The 12,454-nt window shown below is 46.0% G+C and overlaps 1 protein-coding gene across 1 annotated transcript in view; it reads left to right on the forward strand.

The window, feature by feature from the left end:
• Nucleotides 1-12,454, forward strand: part of hpgd (15-hydroxyprostaglandin dehydrogenase) — a 74,504-nt gene that overhangs the window by 57,134 nt on the left and 4,916 nt on the right. The window contains exons 5-6 of the mRNA XM_063049480.1: nucleotides 3,543-3,619; nucleotides 8,343-8,506. Coding sequence (XP_062905550.1) covers nucleotides 3,543-3,619; nucleotides 8,343-8,506 — 241 coding nt within the window. The remainder of the gene's footprint in view (nucleotides 1-3,542; nucleotides 3,620-8,342; nucleotides 8,507-12,454) is intronic.

The following is a 12,454-nucleotide window of genomic DNA, read 5'->3' on the forward strand; positions in this document are numbered from 1 at the left end:
AACAGCAAACAAGGCTACGTTTCTGTGCCCGGATTATAAAGTACTACATCACTGTACAATAATTTAGTTTTGGCCATGACTTATATGGATAAAGTTGCATGTAATTACATAATTATTATATGCAGTTCAGGTCACTCCTTTATAGGAAGGATGTCGAGGCTTTGGGAAGAATGCCAAAGGAGATTAGCAGGATGATGCCTGGATTCAAGGACATGTATCTTAACGAGAGGCTGGACAATCCTGGGTTGTTTCCTCTGCAGTGGCAGAAGCACAGGAGAGATCTGATAGAGATTTATAAGATTTTGAGAGGCGTAGAGTAGACAGACAGTATTTTTTTTATAAGGGTTGAAATATCTAATCCCAGAAGGCACGCATTTAAGGTGAGAGTGGTTAATTTCAAAGTCGAAGTGAGGGGCAAGTTTTTTTTTTCACACAGAGAATGGTAGGTGACTGGAATGTGCTGCCTGGTGTGGTAGAGGCAGATACACTAGAGACTTTTAGGAGCATGAAAAATCCTGCATATGCTGGAAATGCAACCCACACAAAATGCTAGAGGAACCCAGCAGGTCAGGCAGCATCTATGAAAGTGAATAAACAATTGATGTTTCATGCCAAGGTGATTCTTCAGGACTGGATAGGAAGGGAGAAGATACTGCAATAAAAAGTTGGGGGGAGGTGATAGGTGTAGCCATATGGGTAGGAAAGGTAAAGGTCTAGAGAGGATGGAGGAAGGACCATAGGAGAAAGGGTACGAAGGGGGGACCAGGAGGAGGCCCTTTTTTAATCTTAGCACAAGAGGCAGTCATGGGCTGGCATTTTGGAATGGGGCTCTGAATTAAAACATTTGGCCACCAGGAAATTCCACTTTTGGCCGATAGAGCAGAGATGCTCAATGAAGCAGTCCCCCAATTTTCGACGGGTCTCACTAATGTAGGGGAAGCTGCATTGGAAGCACCGGACACAATAGCCAACCCCAACGGATTCGCAGGTGGAGTATTGCCGGAAGGACTGCTTGTGGCCCTCCTGAATAGAGGTGAATGGGCAGGTTTAGCACTTTGACCACTTGCAGGGATAAGTGCCAGGAGGGAGATTAGTCTGGAGGGATAAATAGAGAAGGGAATCATAGAGGGAGCGATCCCTGCAGAAAGCAAAGTGGATTGGGGCGTTGTTAAAGATATGTTTCGTGGTGAATTCCTTTGGAGATGGCAGAAGTAGTGGACAATGATATGTTGGATACGGAAGTTCATGAGTTGCTAGGTAGGGACAAGAAGAACTCTATCACCATTAAGGCAGCATGAAGCTGCCTTAATGCATGAAGAACCCGGAAACTTTAAAGAGACGTTTAGGTAGCCACATGAATGTGAGGAAATGGAAAGATATTGTATCGGCAGAAGAGATTCATTTAGTTAGCCATTCAATCGCTAATTTAATTGGTTCGGCACAACAATGTGGGCTGAAGGGCCTGTTTCTGTGTTGTACTCTTCTACATGGAGTGTTATTAGATTACAGCAGTGTACTCTGCTCCTGCCTTACTGAAGTGAAATTTGAGCACAGATTTCATGTTGTCCTCCAGAGGTCAAAGCCTCTTGTCTTTAGGATTGGTGGAATGAGGTGCAGATCTAATCCCGCCATTTCAAAGGGCTTTAGGGTTAGGGTCCTTTATCTCCTTTTTGCTTTTCACTATGAACTGCGAGCATCTGTGGATCAGCCACATTGCAATTACTCATCTCTGAGTATTTATATGAACATATGAATACATCAGTGAATTAGATAAAATTCCAAAATTTACAGGTAAATTTACATACAGTAATTAGTTGCTTTTGTACAATTTGCAAAGGAACAGTCTCCTGATAGTATGCACACAGTCTCATTTTTTTTTCATAGTCATACTTTATTGATCCCGGGGGAAATTGGTTTTCCGTACAGTTGCACCATAAATAATAAATAGTAATAGAACCATGAATAGTTAAATAGTAATATGTAAATTATGCCAGTAAATTATGAAATAAATCCAGGACCAGCCTATCGGCTCAGGGTGTCTGACCCTCCAAGGGAGGAGTTGTAAAGTTTGATGGCCACAGACAGGAATGACTTCCTATGACGCTCTGTGCTGCATCTCGGTGGAATGAGTCTCTGGCTGAATGTACTCCTGTGCCTAACCAGTACATTATGTAGTGGATGGGAGACATTGACCAAGATGGCATGCAACTTAGACAGCATCCTCTTTTCAGACACCACCGTGAGAGAGTCCAGTTCCATCCCCACAACATCACTGGCCTTACGAATGAGTTTGTTGATTCTGTTGGTGTCTGCTACCCTCAGCCTGCTGCCCCAGCACACAACAGCAAACATGATTGCACTGGCCACCACAGACTCATAGAACATCATCGGCATCGTCCGGCAGATGTTAAAGGACCTCAGTCTCCTCAGGAAATAGAGAAGGCTCTGACCCTTCTTGTAAACAGCCTCAGTGTTCTTAGACCAGTCCAGTTTATTGTCAATTTGTATCCCCAGGTATTTGTAATCCTCCACCATGTTCACACTGACCCCCTGGATGGAAACAGGGGTCACCGGTACCTTACCTCTCCTCAGGTCCACCACCAGCTCCTTAGTCTTTTTTCACGTTAAGCTGCAGATAATTCTGCTCACACCATGTGACAAAGTTTCCTACCGTAGCCCTGTACTCAACCTCATCTCCCTTGCTCCTTAAATTGACCCCTTTCCCAGCTCGAAGTTCCTGTCTGCCTCAGTGCCAAATTGTATTTGATTGCGCTCTCATTAAACACCATGAGGTAGTTCGCCGTGAAACAGATGTTGAATGATCCTTTGTTGTACTTGCTCTCACAGAACATAAACAAGCCCTTTGACCCAGCTAGAGTATGCGGAACTGTTGTTCTGTCTAATCCCTCGAACCACAGCTGAACTGCGGGCCTTTATCCCACTGCCATCCACGTATTTATCCAAGCTTCTCTTAAATTTTGCAATCAAACCTCCATCCACCACTTCTGCTGGCAGTTCAGAACACACTCGCAGCATGCTCTTTTAGTGAACAAGTTCCCCCTCAGGTTCCCCGCAGTGGGTGGTGCGCCACAGAGGTTTAAAGGACAGGTGGCAGAGAAGGCGTGCTGGGATGGGGTGGGCTGGCGCAGGAGCAGACACACCCAGCCCTGAAGGCACCAGGCAAGGCCATTGGATTCTAAACATTTATTGATCATTACAGAATGTCTCTCTGGTGCTTGCCACTACCCCCCCCTTCCCCATTTCCCAACCATGATTCCCCTCTCTCTGCCCCTTTCCCACTCTCAGTCCACCTCAGACCCAGATCAGAATCAGGTTTATCATCACCCACATATGTCAACAAAATTTTTTTTGCGGCAGCAGTACAGTGCAATACATAAAATTACTACAGTACTGTGGAAGTGTCTTAGGCACCCCAGCTATATATATATATGTGCCTAAGACAGACTTTTATACGGTACTGTATGCTACCTATTTGTTTCAGCTATTTCATCTCCTTGCTTTGTTTTGTTTTATCCTTTTAGGTATATACCCAGCGCCGCATGGGCCAGTGTACACAGCCACAAAACACGGTGTCGTTGGTTTCACCAGGGCAATAGCAGTGAGTACACACAAGTCCTCCCACAATCATTAACCTTCCCTGCTCAACTTCATTCTCTTGTTAGTATTTAATGTAGCTGATTAAAACAGCATTTAAAATGCCGTGTTCACTGGTCACGTGGACTGCCGGTGGATTTCGGCACGAGGGAGCTTTGCCCGGTACACTGATGCAGAGTTTCTTCACCCTGCCACCCCAGCAGGTTTTAGGTCTACCGTATGGCTAGCAACCCCTGGTGCTTCGTGTTAAAACGTTTCCATTCTCTGTACCTGCTCTCTGTTGCACTGCATATTGAAGCAGAAAGACTTCCCATCCAGGAATCCGCACAACTGGTTTCAGGAAGGCCACTTAACAAAGAATGTTGTTCACCCTCTTCTCCTGGACTGGGTTTGCAGCAGTTTGTAGAAGGGCTTTTAACATTGAAATCACCATGTCACTAAAACCCCAATTGTACCAGTTGTTTGGTTCCTTAAGGTCGTTACAACCCAGGATGGGGGGTGGGGAGGGTGGAGTACAGTGGTAGTGAGCGTGAGCTTCCACTACCAATTCAGAACATAAGACCATAAGATATAGGAGTTGAATTCGGCCATTTGGCCCATCTAGACTGTTCTGCCAGTTTGTCATGGCTGATCGTTTTCCCGCTCAGCCCCAATCTCCTGCCTTCTCCCCACATTCCATCATGCTCCCGATGATCTGCATCTCAAATAGCCTCTGACAACCAAGTCCGGCTCCTAGCCTTCACATGTGGCTCAGCTACTAAGCCCAACGGAAACATTTCTACTGACAGAAGAAACAGAGAAACATAGAAACATAGAAAATAGGTGCAGGAGTAGGCCATTCGGCCCTTCGAGCCTGCACCGCCATTTATTATGATCATGGCTGATCATCCAACTCAGAACCCAGCCTTCCCTCCATACCCCCTGACCCCTGTAGCCACAAGGGCCATATCTAACTTCCTTTTAAACATAGCTAATGAACTGGCCTCAACAGTTTGCTGTGGCAGAGAATTCCACAGATTCACCACTCTCTGTGTGAAGTTTTTCCTAACCTCGGTCCTAAAAGGCTTCCCCTCTATCCTCAAACTGTGACCCCTCGTTCTAGACCTCCCCAACATCGGGAACAATCTTCCCGCATCTAGCCTGTCCAATCCCTTTAGGATCTTATACGTTTCAATCAGATCCCCCCTCAATCTTCTAAATTCCAACGAGTACAAGCCCAGTTCATCCAGTCTTTCTTCATATGAAAGACCTGCCATCCCAGGAATCAATCTGGTGAACCTTCTTTGTACTCCCTCTATGGCAAAGATGTCTTTCCTCAGATTAGGGGACCAAAACTGCACACAATACTCCAGGTGTGGTCTCACCAAGGCCTTGTACAACTGCAGTAGTACCTCCCTGCTCCTGTACTCGAATCCTCTCGCTATAAATGCCAGCATACCGTTCGCCTTTTTCACCGCCTGCTGTACCTGCATGCCCACTTTCAATGACTGGTGTATAATGACACCCAGGTCTCGTTGCACCTCCCCTTTTCCTAATCGGCCACCATTCAGATAATAATCTGTTTTCCTATTTTTGCCACCAAAGTGGATAACTTCACATTTATCCACATTAAATTGCATCTGCCATGAGTTTGCCCACTCACCCAACCTATCCAAGTCACCCTGCATCCTCTTAGCATCCTCCTCACTGCTAACACTGCCACCCAGCTTCGTGTCATCCGCAAACTTGGAGATGCTGCATTTAATTCCCTCATCCAAGTCATTAATATATATTGTAAACAACTGGGGTCCCAGCACTGAGCCTTGCGGTACCCCACTAGTCACCGCCTGCCATTCTGAAAAGGTCCCGTTTATTCCCACTCTTTGCTTCCTGTCTGCTAACCAATTCTCCACCCACACCAATACCTTACCCCCAATACCGTGTGCTTTAAGTTTGCACACTAACCTCCTATGTGGGACCTTGTCAAAAGCCTTTTGAAAATCCAAATATACCACATCCACTGGTTCTCCCCTATCCACTCTACTAGTTACATCCTCAAAAAATTCTATGAGATTCGTCAGACATGATTTTCCTTTCACAAATCCATGCTGACTTTGTCCGATCATTTCACCGCTTTCCAAATGTGCTGTTATCACATCCTTGATAACTGACTCCAGCAGTTTCCCCACCACCGACGTTAGGCTAACCGGCCTATAATTCCCCGGTTTCTCTCTCCCTCCTTTTTTAAAAAGTGGGGTTACATTAGCCACCCTCCAATCCTCAGGAACTAGTCCAGAATCTAACGAGTTTTGAAAAATTATCACTAATGCATCCACTATTTCTTGGGCCACTTCCTTAAGCACTCTGGGATGCAGACCATCTGGCCCTGGGGATTTATCTGCCTTCAATCCCTTCAATTTACCTAACACCACTTCCCTACTAACATGTATTTCGCTCAGTTCCTCCATCTCACTGGACCCTCTGTCCCTTACTATTTCTGGAAGATTATTTATGTCCTCCTTAGTGAAGACAGAACCAAAGTAATTATTCAATTGGTCTGCCATGTCCTTGCTCCCCATAATCAATTCACCTGTTTCTGTTTGCAGGGGACCTACATTTGTCTTTATCAGTCTTTTCCTTTTTAAGAAGGGGCAAAGGCTACTGGCACCTTGAAACCAGTCACTTTGGACAGCTGTTCAGCTGTGGTTGGCAGCTCATCTAGGAGAAGGAAACCTCTGATCTCAAACCTGTGCTGCCTTGCGGCTCTACCCACTCGTGGGGAAGGCTTTGGGAGTAAACCCCAAGGAAGAGTCTGGAGCTGAGGCCCCTAAGGCAGCCTTAAGTTGATTTCAGCATTGACTGGCAACTCTTGCAACACTGCTGGTGCCAAACTGTATCGGTATCTGCCATTCCTTTGGATTCATCAGTTGCGTAGAGAGGGGTTGCCTGTTATACGAGCAACAGCTCCCTCTCCATATTATACTGCCCTGACTCGTGTATCGTGCTGACAGCAGAGAAGCCAACATCCATGTTCGACCCCAACTAATGAACAAACTCAAATGGGTGTTAAGTGACTTCAAGCCATTGAAGTTTTACTTAGTCAGTACACACTGTTGCTTCCCTGCACTAGGTGACTAGTAACTTTTGCTAAAGAAACACTCATAAATACTGGAGGAACTCTGCAAATCAGGCTGCATCTGTGGAGGGAAATAAACAGTTGATGTTTCAGGCTGAGAACCTTCATCAGGACTGGGAAGGAAGGGGGAACTGTTCTCTTCAGCTGCTCATCACCTCTGTCTGGTGCCTATCCTCTTCCCCTTTCTTCCATGGTCCACTGTCCTCTTCCCCTTTCTTCCATGGTCCACTGTCCTATTCCCCTTTCTTCCATGGTCCACTGTCCTCTTCCCTTTTCTTCCATGGTCCACTGTCCTCTTCCCCTTTCTTCCATGGTCCACTGTCCTCTTCCCTTTTCTTCCATGGTCCACTGTCCTCTTCCCCTTTCTTCCATGGTCCACTGTCCTCTTCTAACAGATTCCTTCTTCTCCAGCCCTTTATCTCTTCCACCTACCACTTCCCGGCTTCTCACTTCATCCCCTCCTCTGCTCCTCACCTATCACCTGGCAGCTTGTACTCCTTCCCCTCAGCCCACCTTCTTACTCTGGCTTCTACCTTCCCTTCCTTTCCAGTCCCGACGAAGGGTCACGGCCCAAAGTGTCGACGGTTTATTGCTCTTCATAGACTTGCTGAGTTCCTCCAGCATTCTGCATGAGCTGCTTAAGATTTCCGGCATCTGCAGAGTCTCTTGTGTTTATGAATTTTGCTTATGAGTCTTATCGACACTATTGGAGGTACTGTACAGTTGAATAGAGGTTAAATTATTGGACTGTAGTCATGCAACGATCTTTGTTTTGAATGAACTCAATGACTGAGTCTCCACAGCGAGTTCACTACCTTCTGAGTGAAAAGATTTCTTTCTCATCTCAGTCCAAAATGGCCTACCCCTTAATTTGACATCACAGTCCAGGGTACAATCTTGCTGGAGTAACCTTGTTGGCTATTGACATTCAAGATGTAAGCCCACCATTGCCTTTACACTATGAGTAAAGGCTGTGAACCTCCAAGAGAACCACAACCTTGTTGCTGGGTTTGGAGGTTTGCATGCCTTAATGACCCGGAGAGCTATGTTGACTGGAGTCAAGGCTGTATGCTTTGGCTCTTGGTATGGTCACCCATGCCAAACAGGTCAGAGGGTAGAGGCCAGACTAAGAGTGGTCCACCGGTCCTCCAGGTCAGGAGTTCAACTCAGAACTAACAACTGACTGATAAAACAAAACTGCTGCGGAAACAGCAATAAAGAATCCCTCTACACCTGACTGCAATGGTATTCCTGAGCCTCCACCCAGGACTTCCGTGACTGACAGTAGTGAAAACACAAAGGAAGCTACTGCTGTGATGAAGGAAGCCCCGAACACTGCCAGAGATGGAAGACCTTCAATGCTGCCCCAAACGCCAGTGCTGTAATGGGCAGTAAGTAAAAGGGTGTAAAGGGCCAATCCCAAAAACAAAATGGCTTCCCAGCCTATTTCTGCACAGTAGAAATTCTTAAGGTGAGCAAACCTTCCAGCTTCGCCTTGTCTTAGAATTCTCACAGAGGTTCATCTGCTGACCTTTACCTGCCTCAGATTGTGTGTGCTTAACTTGACCACTTGGCATAGCAGGAGGTAACTCCCCTGTGTCTTTGCTTTCAGGCCACATCAAAATTGGCAGGCTACGGAGTCCGGGTCAACACCATTTGTCCAGCCTTTGTGGACACTCCCCTGCTTAACTCTGTTGACAGCCAGGAAATGATGGGGAAGTTTTACATTTTCAAGGACACTGTCAAAGAATTGATTGATCACTATGGAATATTAGAGTAAGTACATTTTGAGAGATGTTTATGTAGAACGATGGTCTGTGATAAGATATCAAATAGAAAATCTAGGGAAGTATCAATCGGTCAAGTATTATCTGATAAGGGTGAAACAGGATCATTGTTTTAGGTCAATGACTGTTTCATAAAAATCAGATGAAGATCTGAGGTAACAGCAGTTTATGTTGGGGGAGACAAGTGGACAGAGAGGATTAAGGAAAACCTTCATTTACCCCAACAGATCGGATTTCCCGGTGACCACCCATTTTAATTCTACCTCCCATTCTGGCACATTGGTCTGTGGCCTCCACTACTACCACAAAGAGGCCAATCTAAAGTTAGAGGAGCAACACCTCATTTCATCTGGGTAGCCTCCATACTGATGGCATGAACATCGATTTTTCTAACTTCCATAATTTCTCTCCCCTCCTTCCCCTTTTTTCTGTTCCAGTTCTCTACTCTGGCTTCCCTCTTACCCCTTCTCCCCACCTGCCCATTACCTCTGTCTGTGCTCCTCCTCCTTCCCTTTCTTCCGGGGTTCACTGTCCAATCAGATTCATTTTTCTTGAGCCCTTTACCTTTTCCACCTATCACTCCCACCTTCTCACTTCATCCACCCTCGCCCGTCCACCTGGCTTCTCCTATCACCTTCTAGCCTGCCCTCCTCCTCCTCCCCCACCTCCTTAATCTGTTTTCTTCCCCTTCCTTTCCAGTTCTGACTAAGTGTCTCAGCCTGAAACATCAACAGTTTATCCCCTTCTGTAAATGCTGCCTGACCTGCTGAGTTCCTTCAGCACTTTGTGTGAGTTGCTGAGGAATAAAAGAGGTTTCAAGACAACAAAGTGACCCCAGCTGGTGAAGGTGTGGTTTCTTACTCCAGTAACTTGAGATCAATCCAGATCCCTGGTTATGAGTGTGTGGAGTTTGAATGTCTCCCCGTGACTTAGGCCATAAGATGTAGCAGCAGAAAACATGCAGCTTAAGTGGCCACTTAAAATTAGCATAGTATAATTACAGTGCCAGCGACCCAGGTTCAGTTCCTGCCGCTGTCTATAAGGAGTTTGCATGTTCTCACTGTGACCATGTGGGATTCCTCCAGTTGCTCCAGTTTTCTAAGGAGCTGGTGGTAGACCAGGACTAGCTAAGGTACCCGTGACCCCTGTTTCCATCCAGGGGGTCAGTGTGGACATGGTGGATGATTACAAATACATGGGGTTACTATTTATTATTTATGGTGCAACTGTAACGGAAACCAATTTCCCCCCGGATCAGTAAAGTAGGACTAACTAACTAACTCTCTCAGTCCAAAGATGTACCGGCTGGTAGGTTAATTAGACATTGAAAATTGTCTCATGATTAGGCTAGGGTTAAACCTGGGGTTGCTCGGTGGCACAGCTCGAAGGGCCTATTCCACCCTGTATCTCAATAGGTAAATAGTAATGATGACCCTAACTCTGTGGGTTTGTGACAGAATCCAGGGAGAATTGTTGGGAGTGCTGGTGTTAGTATACGTACAGTAGGTGTTTGATGATTGGCACAGGCTCAGTACGCCAAAGGGCCTGTTTCTGTGTGGTATTGTCTACGTAGAGATCAGGAGCAAAGGGGATGGTGAAGCTAGTATTATGGTTCGCAGTGATCAGGGGAAAGATTTTAAAAGGATCTGAGGCACAACTTCTTTGCACAGAGGGAGGGGTGTATACTGTACTATGCAAATGTCTAAGGCACATATCTATAGCTATGGCGCCCAAGACTTTTGCACGGTACGGTATTTACAATGTGGAGTGGAGAGTGAGTTTGTAAATCTGGTGGGAACAAAGGATGTTGGGAATGGAGAGAGAGGAGCACTGCTGGAGGGGGGGGGGGTGCCAGCGGCGTGGGTGGCGCAGGTACAGACACACCCAGCAATGAGGCACCGGGCAGGCTCATTTGATTCCAAACAATTGGTATATTGATCAAAGAGTGCTATATGAGGTCATTCTTACCCTCAGCCATTAGGCTGTATAATGAGTCGACCTATAGTCAGAGAAGTGATGGCCCCCTCCTGTTAGACTGTTTAAGATAATTTGTTTTTTTTATTCTTTCTTCCTTCTCTTCCAATATTTGTGTATTTCTACCGTAATATTTGGGATCAATAATGTATCTATCTATCACAGAATGTCTCTCTGGTGCTTCCCGTTCCCTCCCCTCTCCCTTCCCCTTTTTCCAACTATGATTCCCCTCTCTCTGCCCCCTTCCCACTCTCAGTTCACGATAGAGACCCAGATCAGATAGAGACCCGTATCCGCTGGATACTATAGAGAGAATGCAGAGGAGATTTACAAAGATGTTGCGTGGATTGGGGAGCATGCCTTGTGAGAATAGGTTGAGTGAACTTGGTCTTTTCTGCTTGGAACAATGGAGGATGAGCAGTGAATTCAGCAGTGGTGAGGGGCATTGATAATGTGGATAGCCAGAGGCTTTTTCCCGGGGTTGAAATGGCGAACACGAGGGGGCATAGTTTTAAGGTGCTTGGAAGAAGGTACAAGGGGGATGTCAGAGGTAAGTTTTTCACACAGAGAGTGGTGGGTGCATGGATAACTTCTTGATTAGTCAGGGCACCAAAGGTGGTAGAGGTCTTTGAAGAGGCTCTTAGATAGGTACATGGAGCTTAGAAAAATAGAGGGCTATGTGGTGGGGAATTCTGGGAAGCTTCTAGAGCGAGTTACATGGTTGGCACAACATTGTGCGCTGAAAGGCCTGTAATGTGCTGTAGATTTCTATGTTTCTATATATCAGAATCAGGTTTATGTCGTGCAATTTGTTTTTCTTTGTGGCAGCAGTACAGTGCAATACATAAAATTACTACAGTACTGTGGAAGTGTCTTAGGCAGCCTAGCTCTACATGTGTGCCTCAGACTTTGGCAAAGTAATGTCTGGAATGACTTGCCAGAGGAAGAGTGATGCAGGTACAATAACAACATTTGAAGGATGCTTGGACAGTTACAGTATCACAACGGATGTGCAGTGAAAGTGGAGAAATAAAGAGCAGGGTCCACAGTGAGGTAGAATGGAGATCAGGAGTTTATCTTTTAGTGTAGGAGGGCTCCATTCACAGTGGAATAGAAGCTCTTCTTGAGAGTGGGGTTACCTACTCTCAGGATTTTCTGTCTTTTGCCCGACAGGGGAGTGGAGAGAAGAGAGATTGATGGGGTGAGAGTGGTCTTTAGGTCCTCAATGGGCTTAGGGTTTATGTTGGCTGCTGTGCGGAGTCACAGGGAAGTGTAGGTGGAGTCAATAGAGGGGAGGCTCGTTAAACATTGATTGATCAACAGTTCAGGTAGTGGTTGTGTAACGCTTTACAGCACCAGTGATTGTGAATTGGGGTTCAATTCCCACCGTTGCTTGTAAGAGATTGTACTTTCTCACGCATGTTTCCGCTGGGTGCTCCACTTTCCTCCGACATTCGAAGGACACACAGATTAGAGTTAGTAAACTTTTGGTGCAGGAAACATGGCAACACTTCCGGACTGCACCCAGCTTGTCCTCAGGTTGTGTTGGTTATTGAAACAGGTAACATACAGTACATCATGAGAATGATTCCAGGAATGAAAGGGTTACTGTATGAGGAAGGTCTGGCAGCTTTTGGGCTGTATTCCCTGGAGTTCAGGAGAATGAGGGGGCATCTCATGGAAACATTCCAAATATTAAAAGGCCTGAACAGATTAGATATGGCAAAGTTACTTCCCATGGGAGGGGAGTCTCGGACAAGAGGGCACGACTTCAGGATTGAAGGACGTCCATTTAGAACAGAGGTGCAGAGAAATTACTGTAGTCAGAGGGTGGTAAATCTGTGGAATTTGTTGCCACGAGCAGCTGTGAAGGCCAAGTCATTGGGTGCATTTAAGGCAGAGATAGATAGGTTCTTGATTAGCCAGGGCATCAAAGAGTATGGGGAGAAGGCAGGGGAGTGGG

The sequence above is a fragment of the Mobula hypostoma genome, chromosome 5, assembly GCF_963921235.1.
Source record: "Mobula hypostoma chromosome 5, sMobHyp1.1, whole genome shotgun sequence".
Classification (NCBI taxonomy): Eukaryota; Metazoa; Chordata; class Chondrichthyes; order Myliobatiformes; family Myliobatidae; genus Mobula; species Mobula hypostoma.